The sequence below is a fragment of the Nicotiana tabacum genome, chromosome 9 (genome assembly GCF_000715075.1).
Source record: "Nicotiana tabacum cultivar K326 chromosome 9, ASM71507v2, whole genome shotgun sequence".
Lineage (NCBI taxonomy): Eukaryota > Viridiplantae > Streptophyta > Magnoliopsida > Solanales > Solanaceae > Nicotiana > Nicotiana tabacum.
Window position 1 is genome coordinate 94,966,736 of NC_134088.1, and position 20,354 is coordinate 94,987,089.

A 20,354-nucleotide genomic window follows, 5' to 3' on the forward strand; every position below is an offset into this window, starting at 1 on the left:
TATTATGCAAAATAACATGTTCACATAACATAATTACGTGGATTGTCGTTATTATTATGCAAAAATCGTTGCCGTATGAAATATGATTTTCTTTTCATATTCAGAAGTATAGGGAGTCTAGCTATGGAAAATATAATTTCTTTCATGATTGTAGAGCCATGTAAATATCATTAATAGCTTAATAATATGAGGAAAAAAGAAGCTTAATAATATATTAAATATCAATGAAGAATAAAAAATCATCAAGGTTCCAATCGAAAAAATATCTAAATTTCCAAGTTATTCCCGGTAAATATCGTAAAAATTGGAGGGAAAAGGTCTAAATTACAAAACTTTCTTTCCCTTCTCTTTCTTCCTCAATCCTCTTCGGTGACACTAGAAGTAACAAACACTGTAGAGTAGTACTTCTAGTTTTAAACACCCACAAATTTGAAAATTTTCAAACTTTACCAATTCCCATTTCGCTTCCCAGAAAACCCTAGGGATCAGAGGCAAAATTGACTGAACTTCAACTTTTAATCCAATGGCAGTGGATACCAATTTGGCTTCGTTATTTGAGAAATTGAAGTTGGAAGATCCGTATGTTTCGCCCAGACCTTGGGAATCAATTACTTCAGAAAGCGGCGGCATTTCTTCTTCCAATTCCGCTAACACTAATCGCTCTTCCCATGTTCAATACTCCACTTCGGCTGTTTCTGTAAGGACCCTTTTCATCTATGACATTTGCATATCGGCAGTGTACTTGATTAATTGCGTGATGTATAGCTGGTGGAGTGTTGTTTTATTACTTATGTATTGCTATAGCATTTTTTTTTGGGGACACGTTCTTTGAGATTTTTTACATTTTTCCTCATTTTCGATTGAATTATGTGCTTCTTTCGCTGTTTTCGTAAGGAGCATTTTGATTTCGTATAGCATTTTGATTTTTGCTTTTTTTTTTTTTCCTGTTAATTCGATGAGAAATCAAAGCGGCAATGTATGATTAATTGCCTAGTGTACACCAGATGAGGATTGTTTCGTGCTTGTGTCTTAGTGAAGACTGTTACACTATTAGGAAGTTGGCACTGCTTGGCATAGGGCTCAATGAAGCTGGAAATAAGACATGAGACTATGAGACTAGGGTTCAATCCTAGTAGAAGCAACACAAGCTAGGCGATTTATTCCCATCTGTCTAAGAATTTTGACAGAGTTATTTTGTACATTTGCTAATGTATGGAAACAGGTACTGTGGATTAATTGAGGCGTACGAGAGATGACCGGACGCTACCATTATAAAGTGTAACTCATAGAAAGTTGCATTTTATGAACTAATTTATGGACAGTTGCAATAAAACCACTAATACGTTAGTTCTTCTGTACCTTAACTTTTCAAGCAAATCTAGAGTGACATGTCACTGCTACATGACTCACTTAAATAGAAAAAGTAGGAACAAATTTCCCATGTATGTTTTGGTGCCAAATAACAGCTCAGTTTTGCCTCAATCCCAGGCTAGTTGGTCTCAGCATATAAGTCCACACTATTATTTTTGAGTTCTCGAGGTTCTCTAGAATTCTTACTGACATATAAATCTAAAAAGTTAAAAGCGCTCCCATGAACACTAGGTGTAATGTATAGTAACATAATGACTAAGCCTTAATCTCAACTAGTAAGTGTCGCCTATAGGAGTCTTTGGCTTCTTCCCCTCAATTTGCATGGATCTCGAAGGAAAATGAATCTTTGAAATAACATCATTCCATGTGATTTTTTTGGTTTTCTCAAATACTAATCATTGCATTTGGAGGCTTACGCAGGACATGATCGAAACATCTCAAGTGACCTTCATTCATTTATTCTATGTGTGCGCTGCTTGCACATTCTATCAGATGTTATCATCTGATTTTGTCGAATCTTATTACACATCCATATTAACATCCGCATTTCTGGCACTTTTCTTGTGGATGTGATGGACTTTAAAGGCTCAAAAGTTCTTTCATATGAATTGGTGGTCTCATCACTGTTCTATGGGACTTGATAACTGTTAAATGGGGATTCACATTTCACTTACAAAATTATTATTTGCTATGTCTATTGTTATTTCAATTAATTTGAAGCCAAAGTTAAGGGGAGATTGGGGAACCTTTTGTGATATGCTAAATGGAAATGCGAAATTTGTTTCCTCCTGTAGTTTGGATTTTCCTAAGTTCTAAAGTTGCAATGGCTGTAATTGATAAATGTTTTAATTGCAACAATTTACCGTTTAATGGTTAAGTGCGGCTTTTCAATATTTTTCGGGTTTTTACTGCAATTCACCTTTTCTTGTTGTTCATTAAACGAGGAAGTGGGAATGGAAATTACCAGTTTGAGTGCATAATATACAACCTATGATACTGCTCTATGCTTGATTCTTGCTGGGACATGTTTTGTTGGCCATGTTCTTTGAGGTTCTATTGTTTTCTTAGATCCTCAAGGCTGAACCTTTTCTTTTTCTTGTGACAAGAAAGAAAGTTGCATTATCTTTATGACTTCATCTCTTGTGATATTACCATTTTATGATGAATGAACTAAGAGTTTTTTCTTCCTTCTAAATTCTGGAAAATGAAAAGACACTTTACCTATTATTCGAACATTCATCCTTTCAGGAGCCTAGCTTGGTGAGACTGACATTGGATGCTCTGCAAGGTGTAGAATCAGCTCTGATATCTATTCAAAAGCTTTTTGCTTTATTTTGTTTTGATTCAGCTGATAGATCCTTTCATCATATCCCAAGTTTGTTGACACGAACTTCAAGCACCCTTGCTTTGGGAAATCTACTCAAATCTATTGGGCGTTTTGGTTGCATCATTTTCCTCCTTCACAAATTTGTCGATCATTTTACATGTTTAACTCTAGATGGGATTTCAGATGAGGATGAAGTTCAAAAGTATGATGCTAATGATGGTGTGGGATGCCGAATGAGCAATCATACACTTGTTAATCAGGCTTTTGCAGTTTCTGTGGCGAAAATCTTAGATGGGTATACCTCCGCCCTAAATACACTATATGCTTCTGTCAATTTTAGGCGTTGCTTGAAGTCCAAGGGTGGAGGCTGTTTTACTAGTGTTGGGCATGGCGAAATTACATTGCTAGAGGCTTATCTGCACTCTGCAGGACTAAGAACTCAGCTGGATGTGCTTGGTAATATCTGCAATATGAGTGATCTAGCTCTTAGATATTCTGAATTATCTCTTGAAGAAATAAGTGCCAAAGCGTTTTTAGAGTTTAATAATTTCCCCAGAAGCGGTGCTCTGCTCACTTTCTTGTACACACAACTAAAGGTTAGCATCATATAGAAGCAGTTCATTTAGTGGCTGTTCTACACTTTGACATTCTTAAAATTGGATTCCTGATATTCTTTTGCTCATTCAACTGTATGTGCTTGATCTGGTACTTTGCCGATTCATGAAGAATTACGTTGTGCAGGTTTAGCAAGTCACACATGGTATTTGATTATCATCTTGGTGTAAATGCTTCATGGATTATGTGCTACATATTTCTTTCCTTTCTATATCCGAGGAGGAAAGCAGCCAGTTATTAGTAGATATGTGAGAAAAGAGCGATGTAATAATGTGTGCAGAAGGACACATATCCATATACTTCACTGAGGCTAGAGTAAACCTGTTTCCTAATTTGTGCCTAAATTTACGTTACCACCTGAAAATGCTACTGAAATATCCAAAATGGTTAATCTGATTCTGCTAAGAGATTTTTGTAAGTAGGAAAGAAATAGCCTGCATTCTTAAGGGAAAATATGTAACTTAAGGTATTTAACTGCGATGTCGATATTGTCCGAATGGTGCACTCACTATTTTGGCTGTTACAATAATGTGTGGTGCTAAGTATTATTCCATTCACCATTGTGGAAAAAGTTACATTTTGGGTGAAACAAGGTGTCAGATTTTATTGATCTGAACTTTTTGTATAAGATATTAAATAAGGTGTCTCTTTTGCTTATTATTGGTATCGTTCATTGAATTTTTTTGGCTAGATGGCTGATCCAGCCCATTGTGCTCTCCTGAAGTTCCTGTTTCTACGTTCATGGGAACCGTACTGTGGATTTATTAGAGCATGGATTTTTGAAGGTAGAATTGCTGATCCTTTTAAAGAGTTCATCGTGGAAATTGTGAAAGAGCAACCTGATCATGAGCCGGGTAACACTGGAATCTCTAATGACTTCCCATTAGCAAGTGTTAGGGTAATGCTGTCTGTCATTGCCTAGAATTTGGAGTTTTAATTTTTTTCCGAATGCTGATATGCTTATTGTGTCAACTTTGGAGTCTGTTTTTATCATCTGCTATTCAATATCTCAGGTGCGAGAGGGAGTTTTACCTTTGTTTCTGGAGGATTGTTTGCTTCCCCTTTTCCGAGCAGGTCAACAGCTTCAAATAATAACAAAGTTACTTGAGTTCTGTGATTCTTTTGGACCATTTAACGGTATTCATGAAGAACTCCTTCCTGGCATCATCAATGGGTTTGCAAGCGAATTCCCAAGCTTCAGATCGTCCTTGTTATTTGAGAAAGGTACTATTGAGACAATGGTGGTTTCAAGAAACAGTTATTACCAAAGGATGCTGGAGAAAGTTGACAATGTTTTCACTAAGTTGGAATTCAGATTTCGGGAGGTAATTTTTCAGAGGCCACTGTTCCAGTATCATCTTTCTTATATATCCTTTGCTTTCCTCTACAGCTGTAGGATCTATGATTTTTTTTTCTTTCTAGGATAACAAGGTATGTAGAATCTTGGCTAATTGCTTGTGCTGGTTTATCTATTAGAAACTAGAGATTCCTGTTAAAGAATCTCTAATTTGATATATCTGCTGAGAGATAACAACAACAACAACAACAAAAAAATAAAAAATAAAAAAAAATCCAGTGTAATCCCACAAGTGGGGTCTGGGGAAGGTGGTGTGTACGCAGACCTTAGCCCTATGTTGTGAAGGTAGAGAAGCTGTTTCCGATATATCTGCTGAGACATAATTAAGTAATTATTTTTGTGCTCTCTAACATCTTAAACTTTTCGATAAGCTGGTGACATACCTCAACATGGTATGAGAGCATGCAGAGGCCCTGGGTTTGAATTTCCCTGCCACCCATTTTAAAAAAGAATCCACGTGTTTGGCCCATGAAAAAGAATCAGGTCCGCACATGAGTGGGCGTGTTGAGGCATAATTAAGTAACTAAAAGTGTGTTCTCTCTAACAACATAAGCTTTTAGATGAGATGGTTACACACTTCAACAATATGCGATGTGGGAACACAAACTTTTACTTCTGCTTTTCACTTCTGACTTGAGGTAGTTCCTGCAGTTGTTCTGGTTTATCTCGTTATATATTGGAGATTCCACCGAGATTGAATCTCGTACTTAATTCTTTGCAGGGATGTTAAACATAGTCTGGATAGCTGCTTTACTTTTGGTAATGCCTAGATATCAGTAAAAAGTTTTAAGGAAGAGTTCTTTTGCCTCCTGAAAATACTGCACTAGTATTTTTGAAGTATGAATTCTGTTTAAATTAGGGAGAAGAATATGGATAAATTTAGATATTGAATTAAAAAAAAATGCCAACAGCAGGTGATGAATCTTGTCTAAAATAAATTAAGTTATTCTCTTCTTCACTAAGATGGTGATTATTTTAAAAGACGTGTTAGATATTCTAACCTGGTCCAACTTATTTAATTCTTTCTAAACCTGCCTGCTGCCTTGGAAAATGTGGACATCAGAGGCCTGACATGATGTGGAAGTTTTTTTTGTTTAAAAGTTCAGATTGTGGTCTTTTTCAATGATTCTGATATACCCATTGATACTGGGTTCTAGTTGAAGTATGAAATCTGTTTAAATTAGGGAGAAAATATGGATAAATTTAGATATTGAAGTTAAAAATGCCAACAGCTGGTGATAAATCTTGTCTAAAATTAATTAAAGTGTTTCTCTTCTCCACTACAAGATGGTGATTATTTTAAAAGATGTGTTAGATATTCTATCCTGGTCCAACTTATTTGATTCTTTCTAAACCTGCCTGTTGCCTAAAAAAATGTGGACATCAGAGGCCTGAATGATGTGGAAGTCTTTTTGTTTAAATGTTCAGATTGTGGTCTTTTTCAATGATATTGATATACCCATTGATACTCGGTTCTAGTTGTTCTTTCTACCATAAAGTGTTGCAAAGTTACATCTGATACGTGTTTCTAAGATACTTTTGGCATATCAATTATCAACAAAAAGTGCAAGCTAATAGTTTGGTATTAGTTTGCTATATTTTATTTGTTCATTGCTTGATGAGTTCTAGTTGAGATTCGTTCAGCAAGGTTGAATATAAAGAAAGAGATAGGTTCCGGTAAAAGAGAGACGTTGGACTCAACCTGTTCTGGAGTTTTATGTACACAACTTTCACTTCATGAAAAGGAACACTGGCTTTCTTGATGTCATTAAAATCTTGAGTTCTTGATCTTTACACCACTGTATGATCTCCTAACAGCAATGTGATGGAATTGGAAATTGTTTCCTTTTTTCTGGTCTTAAATCATTCTCTATAATGACATGTTTTTACTCTAGAATAGTAGGGAATAAGTTCTTTTTTGTTCCCCCTTATTTTGGATGATTTTTTGGGGGAGAGCAAGGGCAGTTAATATGAAAATTGACAAAAACTCTAGTTCCTTTCAGGTATAAATGAAAGGAAAAGAAACCTTCTTTGGCGAAATCTGTGATGCCAAAACTGACCTTTGATATTATGAACTTAAAAATGCATATAAATGTATTAAAGTCAAGGGAATGCCAATTTGTTCCTTTTTTCTTTAGATCAAACCCCAAACTAAAATTTGATGCTCCTTTCCATTCTTCTTGTCTTCTTTACTTTTTTTTTGTTCTGCATGGTTTCTTTTCCTCTCTCCCTTTCTTGTTTTTGATCTAAACCATCCATTGTTTCATATAGTTTACTTCCACCTGTAGATGATTTTCCAAGTCCTGCTACCATGGATGGAAAAAGTGAACATTAGAGAATTTAATTTGTCCAGTAAAAGGTCTTGACAATCCCTCAATAGAAGTGTCACTTCTCCTTTTTCTCATGTATCTTTTTCCAATGTAATAATATGTGAAAAATGAAATAAATGACAAAAAAAATTGTCTTTGCTGGTATGTAACCATGTCTTTATATGTAGTAATGTCCTTTACCTAGCATATTCTCTGTTTTTCATTTCTTCTCCCCTCTTTGTCTTTTAATATCAAGCAAATATATTAATTTTGATTACACATTCCAGAAGTTAACTTTTAAAGGTTCTATTCCTGCATATGTAGAGTACCTAATAAGAGTTTAATACATCTGCGTTGTTGAACAAAATTGTCGGATATTTTTATGATGCATCAAGTAATCTAGACAATTAAACCAGCTTTTTTCACAGTAATTCTAGCCTCTCACCTTTTATTTATTATAGAAGTAAAACAAGGCTAATCTTTTCTTTTAACTTTTTCATGTGTTCCATAAGATTTCTATTTCCCAAATATCTCTCCAGGGCATGCAACCTAGGTATGCAAACCATGCAAGGAACTTGACCTCTCCTGTTTTGTTTTCAACTAGTGACAACTTGGATGCATATTCAAATGATACCAGAGGTCAAACTTTGTAAGTGTACCCACTTTATACGCTTCATTGTGCATGTCCCCATGTGCTGGCTCATTTGATTGTGCATCCATCCAGGATTGTTATGTCTATAATCTAATTTGATTGTGCTTCCGTCCAGGGCTGTTTGTCTATAATCTATTTGTTTAAAAATTATTTATCTACTATCTATCCATCATTCTTTCTCTATAGTTCTTGGTTTCTGTCTATAGGGAGCAAAAATTGCATGATCTGAAGTTAGAAATGTAGAAAACAATGGGCAGCCCGGTGTACGAAGCATCCCGCGTTCATGCAAGGTCCGGGGAAGGGCCACATCCCAAGGATGTGTGATGTAGAAGATATAAATAAATCAAATATCCACTCTTCAATAATTTAAGCTTTTAGGTGAGACTGTTTACCAATTCAACATGGTATTGAAGTAAGCATAGGTCCTACTTTCGAGTCTCACCTCACTCTTTCATTAAAAAAAACTTCCACTTGCTTGGCCCATGAAAAAGAATCTCGGCTGCACATGAGGGAGTGTGTTGAAGACCTAAAATAAATAAATAAAAGTATTGTTTTGTTAACATTTTGAACTTTTAGATGAAATGGTTCACACGATTCAACAGGGTGTTGATTATATACAATCCCACATTGGTCAAAAGAGGTCTATAAAGGTTTGGGGCTGCTCCACCCATTGCTTTATGATTTTGCATTGGTGGATGTTCAAGTTCTTTGGCATGGTATTGAGCAACCTTTAGAAAGACCTTTCTAAGACACGTAAGTCTGCATTAAAGTGCACGTATTAACCCTAAAATTATATTGCATATAAAAGAGGGTGTTGAGTCATATAATGTCCACATCAGGTATATTAGGGGCATCTAAGGGTTTATAAAAGTGTTGGACTAGTCAATGCATTGCCCTAAGTTTTGGATTGGATACCCGGACTCTTTTACATTGAATGAGTTCACTGAACTCTTAGTTGAGTCGCTAGAGCTGCATAGCTGAGTATTTTATTTCCACTCATTCTTGAGGCCAATTTGATCATTTTGTCAGTAACTTTTTGATTTTTGTATAAGTCCTTTCCCTGTCACTAAAGAGTATCGTATCTGAATTTTAGGGCTCACGACACCATAGAAGCTGAGATTAGCACAGACGATGATTTTTCTGGTACCGAAGATCTCCTGGAGTCATCTGAAGCTTCATCAGAAGAAAACTCAGAGGAGCAAAGTGATTTTGACCTGCCGAGCAACACACCTGGCACTGATGTGGTGTTGGAGCCAGATTATTTATCTGCTTTAAGTTTTATTGATGATGGTCTTTTGCAGAAGCAGAAGTTTCCGCAAGATGAGATTTCATGCTCTGCAGAATATGTTTCGTGTAAATCATGTATAAGGATGGAAATATCTTCCACGGATGTTAGTAACAGTGAAAGAGCTGCATGTGACAGTTCTCTGCCCTATAGAAGTGGGGAACAAAGTACGCTGCTGGATCTTGATAACCGGATTTCTAATAGTTGCCACAATACTTGCTGGCTGTCTGATTGCTTTCCAGGAAATCTTCTGAATATTGATAGGAGGAGCTCTCAGAGTACATGGTTGCATGAAGTTGAGATTGAGCCGGAAGTAGGCAGTTGTAAATTTGGTGTCCAACTGCCTAACAACGTAGATTCTAGTGGTTCAGTTCTACCTCGAAATCCTTCATTGCCCGAGGCTTATGAAAAGGATCAGCATCCATATAGAGCTTGTACTTTTTTAAGTTCAACAAGTTTGCCATCATGGAAGCTGAAGCATAACTCCGACTTTCTAAGCATGAACCCAATTTTGGCTAGAAGTTCTCTTGTTAACCCAAAGAGGGAGCCTGAACAAATGTTCTCAAGAGATTCTAGGCAATCTTTTCCTTTTTTTAATTTCACATCTATAAGAGATCCTTGCGAGGTTTATATAGAAAAGTTTGCTGCCAATTCTAGAGATCAGTTAGGAGCTGGGGTTTCTGTTTTGACTGGTACAGCAGCTACTGCTGCTGTTCTTACTAGTCGTCAACATAACTTAAAAGATTACTCTGATAAGAACTTGGAGAAAAAGGCAGAGCTGTCTCATACTTGTTCCCCTGTAGGTTCCGAGGCTCACATTCAAAAAGTTTCATCATTGGAAAATGCTGCTGGTGGGAGTGGTTGGGAGAGACTGCTTGCTAATTCTAGCAAGATTGCCAGTACAACTGCTAGATATCCGAAGACTAGTTTGGTGACAGTCCTTGAGATGCCACTGGATCATATTATCAAAAAGTGCCTGTTGGAGGAGATTTTGCTTCAGTATCCTTATATATTCTAGATGCACGAAATGCAGCTTATCAACACTTGCAGTAAACTGTCTTTATTTTCCCTTGTTTGTTTATGCTTTACTACTGTGGGTGTCCAACTTTTCTCCCCATTCATGACGAGGAAAGAATTCCATTTACATTTTTCTGACTACTTAGCAAAGAAGATTAAAATCAAGATAGCCAAAAATTGGATGTGTGTCAAGATGCTGTCGGGCGCCGGCGGCTGACTCAAGTGCCCCCATTATGAAGTTAAATATTAACGAAATAGGTAGAGATGCTCATGCTTCTATTACCTCAAATGTTGATATTCCTGTGACCTGTAGTGCTAAAATATTATTCAATAAGGGATGATCATCTATGTAGTTGACATGATGCTTGATAAAATATGAGTATTCAAGGATTTTGAAGTTGGAATTATTTTAGACTCGCCTGATTTATGCAGTCTCAGATGATGGGTTTTCATGAAAAATCAGTTAGTTCAAGGTCAGTGAAGTATTCGAGTTGCAGGGCTGATGTTCCTTGGTGGGCCATTGTCCTCTAGAACAAATTTCCTTCTCCAAGTTTTGAATAGTGACCATTGTCTTGCCCACTTTGACATCTGTAAACTGTGTTCTAGATCCATTTTTCCTCGGCGAGCCATAGTTCTCTTATGTTTTCCTTTGAATCCTCAACTTTGATATTTTCTTCAGCTAGTTTATATCTGCGAAAGTGATATTTTCATTTCTTTCTCTAATTTTAAGAAGAGTGTTATTCGAAAAGAAATGATTGTTTTTTCATATAAAAAAAAGAAATGATTGTTTTGCTTAAACTTTTATTTGTTATTAATCACCACCATCACAATGTTCTTTAAGTAACCCTTACCTGTTGGGGAGCAGGCAAAGGCATTCTTATATGGCCTCTCATTTTTCCTTGACATTACTAGATACAAATACTTGAGCAAGTTGACTATACAATTACTTGATAAAGGTTTTAGTTTGCATGAACATTTGCTGGCTCTAAGGAGGTATCATTTTATGGAATTAGCAGATTGGGCACATCTGTTTGTCAGCTCTCTTCAGCATCATGTATGTTCTTCTCCCACTTTATAGTTTGTTTTTTAACTTTCCTTTTCTTGATTTGTGTAATTTTCTCGAAACAGAAATGGTACACCGTAGAGGCAGAAAAGAGAATATCAGAAATTCAGGGCATTCTTGAGTTGTCAGTTCAGAGATCTTCTTGTGAAGGGGACCCTTATAAGGATCGTTTGTTTGTCTATGTGAAAGGGAGTAGTATGACAAACATCTCAGTTTCTGGTAGAGGAACATTTTATGGTATGGCAAACATCTTGTGAAGGGGACCCTTACGTTTTACTTTTTCTCTGTCCATTTGTTTCTCTGCATCTGTATATATGGTGCATTGTCTTCTACAGGCGTTTTTGGTTCAGCTTTTAGAACTATATTACTCTTGGCAGGAATCCACTCCTTTGATTGTTTGGGTTTGGGTTATCGAGTAGATTGGCCACTCAGCATCATATTGTCTCCTGGCGCACTAAAAATGTACTCAGACATCTTTAGTTTTCTGATACAAGTCAAGCTTGCTGCTTTCTCTTTAAGTGATATATGGCGCTCATTAAAGGTACTCATTTGATATTGGTCCCATATTTTTGTAAATTCATCATGTATATATATGTAATGCGTGGATTTTATGTTTCTATGTCTTTGCTCAACCCTTCTCATTTTCTTTTCTTTGCGTATTCCCTGTCTCTGTATATTTACCATTTTAAGTAGTCTAAGAACTTGTATACACCTAGTTCGTTGAAGTTAAAGCAAGTTCCAGCCTGCTTGGGATTGCGCAAAGAAGAAGTTAGGGGTTACCTAACATTGAAATTACCCCTTGGTGTGACCATGGAAAGCCCTATTTCATTTCTTTTCATTAGCTTATACAGGTTGAGAACAGGGATATCCGTGTTTAATTTGTTGTCAAATGCCTTGTGAAGGCATTGATTTATGGAGCCTACAGGTTAGTAACTGAATCTATATTGGATGAAGGAATGAAGAGTGGGCTTATTTGTTTTGCGGTATAGTTGTTAAGTATTGGAAATCGTGGTTCAGTCAACGCAATCCAATACCATTTAATATGACTTATTTTTCCTTAGTTTTGTGAATTCTTTCTAGTGGCCGCCATCGCAGTTTAGTTAGTGTTTGAATGCATTTGATTTTGAAGGGCTTCAACTAAGGTGGAGAAGTATTTTAGGAAGTTTAATACTCATATATCTTACCCCTTCCCTATCATGCTGATAAAATGAAACAATAAACTGAGGGTGCATATTTACATTAAATCCTCCCAAACCAAACAACAACAACAACAACAACAACAACAACAACAACAACAACAACAACAACACCACAGTATAATCCCACTAGTGGGGTCTGGGGAGGGTAGTGTATACGCAGACCTTATCCCTACCCTGGGGTAGAGAGGCTGTTTCCGATAGACCCTCGGCTCCCTCCCTCCAAGAACTCCCCACCTTGCTCTTGGGGTGACTCGAACTCACAACCTCTTGATTGGAAGTGGAGGGTGCTTACCACTAGAGCAACCCACTCTTGTCCCTCCCAAAACCAAATAAAATAAAATAAAATGATTACACTGCACAGGATAATCACAGCTGTAGTTTTGACAGTTGGCTCAACCAAATTATTTTACATAAGTGATGCTTTAAGTCACCTAATAATTTTGATATGTTGTCCTTGTGAACAGGATCTCTCTCAATTGGACAAGAAGAATCAACATTTTGCGTTTGGCAATGCAGAACCAAAGCAATTGTCCATCTTAATTGAAACAAGGTCCTTTTTACGTTTTAATTATTGTTATCTTCTTTCTTTCTGGCTAACTTGATGTCATTTGACCCAAGGCATGTCTGGTAACTCTATGTGAAAGGAATAACCACAAGATATTATGCTTTTGTGTATGACACGTTTTTCTGCATGATGTTGCTTGCTCTTTTATGTGCTCAGATGTGTGAAAAGGTTTATTTATTAAGAAGTTGTGTGCAATCATATATGCAGAAAGATGCTAGCTTTTTCCGAGCTTGTTTAAAGTTGAGATATTTCAGATCTTGCTATAGAGTTTCTTTTGATAGAAACCTAAGAAGCACGCTGCCACACCGTGCATTTCTTGGTTATCTTGGAAACGCGAAGCAAAGCAACTGTGCGCTATGTCATGTTGCGCTTAAACACTTGTTGGGTCATAATCACATTGATGCTAAATGCAAATGAAATGTTTTAGAGTCACAATGCAAATGGACCTAAGACCTATATCTAGGACCTGAAGTAACTTGTTGAGCATTGTGGCGAGACAAAGTCTCAACCGAAGCAAATTGGTATGCCATGACGCTTGGAGGGTCTGCGACGTAGCTGTGAGTTTGAATATTATAGTTGTATATAAAATATATTTGTGATGTTGGAAGAAAGTAAATGTGTTTAAGTGTAAACCATCTATAAAAGCCTGTAGACATCACCATTCTTCAATCTCTTCTCTCATATCTAACATAAACTTATCCTATGATTTTCTACTCAATCATATATGCTATACGTGCTGAGTCGTTTCATTACTTTTGTGGTTAGAGTCTGCTACTTTCTGCTGTTTTCCTTACGTGGTTCTGAATTTCATTCCAGGCACCAGCTTAATCATTTTGTATCTACGCTGCAGCAATATGTACAACCACAACTATCTCATGTGTCCTGGTGCAGGTTCATGCATTCTCTTAAGGATAAGGTTTGGAGCACCTTCTGATCTGGGTTTTAATGAATTTCACCTTTACCCCCTTTATTTGCTGTTTGGTTTGTGATTATCAGCCTCTTACTAGTCTTAATCTTGTGCATTTCAGTAGCCTACAGTATGCTTAAAAGAATGGTTCCAACTTCCAAGCTCTTATATCAACAACAAAAACAACAACAACAATAACAACATACCCAGTATAATCCCACAAGTGGGGTCTGCAGAGGGTAATGTGCACATAGACCTTACCCCTACCTTGGGGGTAGGTAGAGAGGCTATTTCCGATAGACCCTCTTATATCCTATGCTTTTAATGGCTAAGATGTGAACCTATTTGGATGAGTTAATAAGCTGTCGAAATTCAATAAATATTTGCTGTTGTCCTTTTGGTTATAAATGATCGGTATTTTTGTGGATGGGGGTGGGGAGGGACCAACACTTGATACTGTAATCTCGCTTATAGGATTTTGCTATTTGAGCCAGTTTCTTCAGCATGGTGTTGGTCAATAAAAAATATTAATTTTGAGATGTAGCATCGATGGATTCTTGAAGGCTTGGAGTTATCTTATGGTAGGTTAATTTAGCAATTAAATGAACATATTGACCAATTCCTGCAAACAGGTTTCCCTCACATGTTCTATGAATGGATCATTCTCATTCAAAACTTACCAGACGGAAGTGTCAAATTGTTCTCATTTTTATTGTCAAGCAATGCAAACTATATTATCTTTTTCTACAGAAATACAGTTATGCATTTTATTTTCTTCATTGGTGTATTTTCTATTGTGTCTGGCTCAAACAGGTTTTTAAGCGCTTAATGTGTTAAGAGTAATTCCAAATTATCCAAAAAAGATTTAAAAAATATTTTTTAACTTTTAGTAATTAGATTCTTGTCATTCAGAAATTTTTCGAGATTTTACTCCATACTTATGATACCATTCTTTCGTCATCAGGTCAAAGATATGATGGATCTGCATTCTGCACATATGGCATACCTGGATGACTCCCTGCACATGTAAGATCAGCTCACATGGCCACTTTTCTTATCCTCCCCCCTCCCCCCCTCCCCCCTTTCTCTATCTCTGATACACACACACACAGAAAAAAAACGGTTATGAACAATATTCAAAAAGAGATACTTTTGTGTGTAATTTTGTATAGTGCAACACTTCGGGATTTAGTCAACAAGTTGTTTTGTAATTTTGCCTCAATTTTAAGCTAGTGGGAAAAGGTGAATACGATCTGTGGTTGAGTAGTAGTGCAGGAGGGTGTATGATTATGTGACCAGTGTAAGTGACAATCAGCAGTCACCTGGAGAATCTCTGGTGTTGTCTACGTGTGCATGAGGGGGAGGGATGGTGGAGAGACGGAAGGAGACATTTGTGATGGTGAGTCAGAAAGATGATATTTAGCGGGCGTTTGGACATAAGAATTGTAAAATTCCGAAAAAAGTGAATTTTTTTTCAAGTGAAATGGTATTTGAAAATTAGAGTTGTGTTTGGACATGAATATAATTTTGGTTTTTTTTGTATTTTTGTCAGTGATCTGAGTGAAAATTTTTAAATACAGCTTTTTGGAGTTTTTCAAATTTTCGAAAAATTCCAAAATTCATCTTCAAGTGAAAATTGGAAATTTTATGGCCAAACACTTATATCGAAAAAAGTGAAATTTTTTCGAAAAAAAGTGAAAAAATTTTAATGGCCAAACGGGCTCTAGAGTGAGCACATTTCGTTTGACTCCGTAGTTGGTTGAGACACTGAATCTGTTTGTAGTTCTCCACTTCTGTGTATAATTAGGATGAAAAGGAAGGATAAGTGTATCACATCTTGCATTCTTCTACTTTAGTATGAAAAACTTGACAGCTCTTTTTTATTTTTCCACTTATTCGTTATAGGAAATTGGAGTTTTCTTTTTCCATATAGTTGAACTATAAATGGAGAAAACAAAAAAGCTCTTCTGGTACTGAACAACACTAAATGATTTCTTATGATCTATTGTCTCTTATCTTCTACAGAAAACTTATTGTACTCTACCAGCAGCAGGACAAATAAGCTACTGCACTTATCTAGCTTAATAGTTGTAACATTTTTTCGTCCAATTGTTCCAATTTAATGAGCATTAAAATGTAATGCTATATTAAAAGGGGAAAAATGAAAAGAAAAGTAGATCTGCTGATAAAGATAAGTTGACAAATTGTTGGCAAAATTGACTACTACTCTAATTCTGTCCCAAAACTTGTCTGTTGTGACATGTTAATTTGACATAGAAATTATAAATCTTTAAAATGATAATACTAAACTTTTTTGTACTTGTATGGTTTTCCATTTTAGTTTGCAAAAATGACTGATCAAACCTGAGTTTGACATTTTTATGTCAAATAAAAGCCAAAATTGTTGGAATGTGGGAAGTAGTTTTCTTTGAAACTGAATTATGTTATTTTAGAGTGTATACCAGTGACTATTTGTTGGCAACTCTCCTATATGACCAAATGATTTGCACCTTCAAATGTAGACTTATGGATAGGAATGCATGCATACTTTCTGGATAGATTTTGAAACGATCTAGATGAATAACAAGAAACATTAGTGCTAGATGTAGATAGCCTCTAGTCTCGAATTTTCTTTAACAAACAAATTATTTAGTATTAGAATGAAATGACCCTTGATAGAGCGGAAGGATTCTTTCACTGCTTTCGTGAGGGGGGTTGCCAAAAAGGCATCTTTTGATGAAGTCCATCGTCATCCTACTCAACATCCTACTTGATCTTTTGCATGTAATATTAAATGCATAAGTAATTATTTCCCCGACACTATTTTAGAAATGGGTGTGGACCTCAATGCATTAGTTTCTATTAAGTGTCCCACATTAATTGAAAGAATGAGCTATTGTCTTCTTATATTGTCTTGGAAAATCTTCACCTCATGAGCTGACTTTTAGATTTTTAAGGGCTAAAGTCTTTTTTTAACATGATATCAGAGCAAAACCATCCCTATTACCGGTTTACCTAATGTTGGGCCATTATGTTATATTGTTCATGCATCAGACATTCAGTCCCAGACGTGCAGGGGGGTCTTAAGTGTTCCACATTGGTTGAGAGAATTAGCTTTTATCTCCTTATATATTCTTGGGCAAGTCTTACCTCATGAGCTAGTTTTTGGAATTAAGTTAGACCCAAGGTTCATTTTCATAACAGTTGCAAACTATCTGCATATCTTTATTAATTGGCAACTTAACAAGAAGGGGATGTGAGGTTTGGGCTTCCATGGTGTCTGTTTCAGTTTACACTTCCCTATGGAACCAGAGTCTCTTTGTCTCAAGGGAAATTGAACCTGTTGTTGTTAAAGGCGCGCTTAAGCCCTGAAGGGTGGCTCAAAACATGTTGAGCGCTTTGCCTCGCTTTGTGGGCGCCTCAATGTTGCATCAAGGCTCTAAGGCATACTTTTCCTTGCCAACGAGTGTAATCCTGAAAAAGCGACACTAAATAATTGATATTTCACTTTATCGTAATTTTTTTTTCAATTTCTTTGTCCATATATTTGTTATTCATGCTTATAATTATTGGTCTTAGACTACATATACATATTTTTACTCTTTCTCTAGTTGCACGTGTTTTCATTAAAGCCCACGCTTTATTTGCGCTTTGGGCTTGAAGCCCCAACGGATCTTGGAGCTTTTTTGCGCTTTTCGCATTTGATAACACTGTTATGATTGGATTAGATGTGCGCGAATAATCTCTGTGTTAATCTATTATATCTTGTTTGAGTCCTTAAAGACTATTCGATGTTATATTTTGTCCTTTATCCCTCTAGAGTGCCTTGAAGCAGGTAAAGACGTTCTTTCTGCTTTAGAAGGATACTAGAGCTTGTATGATTCACTTTTCTTAGCATTTGTGTTTATTTAATGCTTTTCCTTTGCTCATAATGTTCCAGTTACCTGATATCATTTTGATGAAGATTCAATATTGGAACTTCTATGTCACCCCCCTTCCCCCGCCTCTCCCCCCATCCTTAGGGTTAAGTTTTCCTTGTCATACAGCTAAAGTGGAATCCCTATAATCCCAACTAATTGAGGCTTTCCATTTCTCATAGAATTTAGACCCTTAAGAGTTTAGGATCTTGTGACCTGTGACCTATCTTGTCTAGGCACAAGTCCCTATCTTTGCTTTGATTTTCTTGTTGATGACTCAGAAATTTTGACTTTCTGTCTGATGAACGTGTCTAATGTTTTCAATATGAACCTTTACAGATGCTTCCTGTCTGAGGAAACTCAACATATTGCCAGCATTATAAGAAGCATCTTGCAATCTGCGGTGGATTTTCGATCTTGTCTGAGTGGAGACATTTCACAGGTAATTGTTAACATCTACATGTTTGTGTTCAGGAGGCATTTGTTGGTTTGAGAACTTTTTACAGATTGTTATCAAATAATTATTTGAGAAGTCAACTTGTAGGGTAATACTTAGTTCTTGATTCTGAATTTTCCGAGGATCTAGTACAGCAACAGCACTCATGCCTTGCATGCATACTTTGATTATTTTGTTGTGCATCTCCAAATTCACGTTCTCATTCTGTGGGTTTGGGGGAATGGCATGTCTGAAAATAAATCAACCTGGGAAAAAAGTTGCATTTAACATCCTCTAAGAGACTGGAGATAATAAACCAAATACAAAATATTATTGCTGTTTGCAGGTGCTTCACATAAGGAAATCATTATCTGAGAACATCAAAGAGTTGTATCTATGTTATCTTAAGTCGCCCAGACATGGAGAATTCGGCCTGTCATGTTTCTGGGAGCGTCTGAATTATAACGACCATTACTCAGAGGTTATTGGTAAACAGATGGGACACAAGGTCTTTCTCGTCTAAAAAACCAAGAATTGACTGCTGACTCGAATGAGGTAAGAAATTTTCAAGTACGACTCTAAAGGTAGGAAATGAACTACCTATTCCACCCAAGTTATTACATATTTTTGACTTCTATTGATCCCTTTCAGAAGAGTTTACATGGTCGTGACCAAGAAACCACTGGTTTCGCTTGGTGGGCCGGGAATGCCCCCATCAAGGAGATTATATGCAGAAGGAGAGTATTTTGTTTCAGGAGCTTGGATATGATCACGAGGTCAGATTTTCCACGAGCAATAGCATCTTGACATTGTGTGGGTGCATTTTGTTCGAAGGCTCGCTCATGCCAAACAAGCACAGATACATTAAATGTCGTGCATGTCTATATAAGATCCTTGAAAGCAGTAATCTATTTCAGGCGGATAATCTGGCTTCTGTATCTTGCTCGCAGACTTGCTACCTTTGGGTTCACATTATAGGATGTCGTTTAGGTCTGAATGAGTTTGAAAGTTTGGCTATATGTTGTGCATAAGTGAATTTAGCCTTTGTTGATAGCTCGGTTGAATTGTAATAGTAACTTCTTGCGGTTCACTTTGTGTATATTATGAATACAAGATTAAGGAAATTGGTTTTCCTGTTTGAGTATTTTGTATGAAATCACTAATTGCAAGAATACAGTCCACAGAAACATAATTTGCTTTATACTTTATGAAGGGACACTTGTCCTCTTGTTTTCTTGTACTGTTATTTCTTCTTTCCAGTGTTTCCAAACTAGGCCAAGAGCATAGTGTTTATATATCACTAGAAACGTCAATATACAAGATGCAAATTGGTCAAAATGAGACATTAGTAGAGAGAAGATGAGAAAGAAAAAAAAATTATAATTTAAGTGGTGCTCATTTTATGCAGTGTTGTCTCCCACTTGCTTTTCCATTTTTCTTAATCATTTATGTAACTTTTACGGTTTGTTATGTAAAGGAATTTCATCTTTGAATCGAACAGGCGAGTATGCACGATAAAGAAGGCTAAAGGTTAATCAAACCAAAATATTCACGATAAATACTGTTATTCCTTCTTTCCATAGTTTTCAAAGGTTTGTTAATATGCATTTTAATTTTAATTTATCACTTAACCACGATAAATACGTTATTGTCCGAATGCCGAGTGAAGGTAGGTATTTTCTGTACATTCGTGTAGGTAGCTTTATAGTTAGTATGCCTAAAGTTTTTCAAGGAGTTGGTATTAAATTCCTAATGTACTGCAATTGCCAATTGTATGCTAACTATTTTCTGGTAGTGTCTACTAAGCAGAGACTTGATTATATTATAGGCTTATAGAAAGGAAAATACATCCATTTCAAACAATTTATTGATAGCTTTAGCCCTAAGGAATACAAATCGGAGTCTGCAGGATTTGGAAAGAGAATTTTGCTAAAGTATTCATGTAAATTGAAACTTTATTCTTAAGATGATGAATGAGAGGACAATCATAGTAACAACGGGTATTGCTCCCTCCATTTCAAAAAGATTATCTTAGTTTGACCTGGCACAAACTTTAATAAAGAAGGTAATACTTTTGAGATATGTGGTTTTAAATAAGCCATAGCATTTGTATAATTGTGTGGCTGTAAAACTTTTAAAATTTGTGATCTGAAACTTGCCATAGCATTTGAGTGGCTATAAATGTTTCTTATTAAGAAAATATTAAAAGGTGCCAGTCTTGTTGAAACAAACGAATAAGGAAATAATGTCAATCTATTCTTAGCAAAGATCTAGTTTCTCCGGGTTTGATTATGTATTTATTCAATTTTTTTTTTGTTTAATAGCAAACAAATT

The 20,354-nt window shown here is 36.2% G+C and overlaps 1 protein-coding gene across 3 annotated transcripts; it reads left to right on the forward strand.

The window, feature by feature from the left end:
• The first annotated feature begins 271 nt into the window (after positions 1–271).
• On the forward strand, positions 272–19,221 carry LOC107827053 (uncharacterized). 3 transcript variants are annotated; one of them, XM_075221876.1, is made up of 15 exons: positions 272–697; positions 2,620–3,294; positions 4,005–4,211; positions 4,327–4,638; positions 7,492–7,628; positions 8,725–9,915; positions 10,846–10,987; positions 11,062–11,233; positions 11,374–11,537; positions 12,660–12,745; positions 13,577–13,676; positions 14,632–14,693; positions 17,924–18,026; positions 18,367–18,575; positions 18,675–19,221. In XM_075221876.1, the coding sequence occupies exons 1-14, from the start codon at positions 524–526 to the stop codon at positions 18,541–18,543; spliced, it is 3,702 nt and encodes a 1,233-aa protein (XP_075077977.1). In that variant the 5' UTR covers positions 272–523; the 3' UTR covers positions 18,544–18,575; positions 18,675–19,221. The 3 variants fall into 3 exon arrangements, with proteins under 3 accessions (XP_075077977.1, XP_075077976.1, XP_016509597.2); XM_075221875.1 differs by having other exon boundaries at positions 273–697; positions 18,672–19,221; XM_016654111.2 differs by having other exon boundaries at positions 274–697; positions 7,519–7,628; positions 18,672–19,221.
• Positions 19,222–20,354: the final 1,133 nt, after the last annotated feature.

Coding starts and splice junctions, on each gene's coding strand:
- LOC107827053 (XM_075221876.1), top strand. CDS start 524: ATGGCAGTGGATACCAATTTGGCTTCGTTATTTGAGAAATTGAAGTTG. Junction 12,746..13,576: donor TCCATCTTAATTGAAACAAG/GTCCTTTTTACG, acceptor ATTTCATTCCAG/GCACCAGCTTAATCATTTTG. Junction 14,694..17,923: donor CTGGATGACTCCCTGCACAT/GTAAGATCAGCT, acceptor GAACCTTTACAG/ATGCTTCCTGTCTGAGGAAA.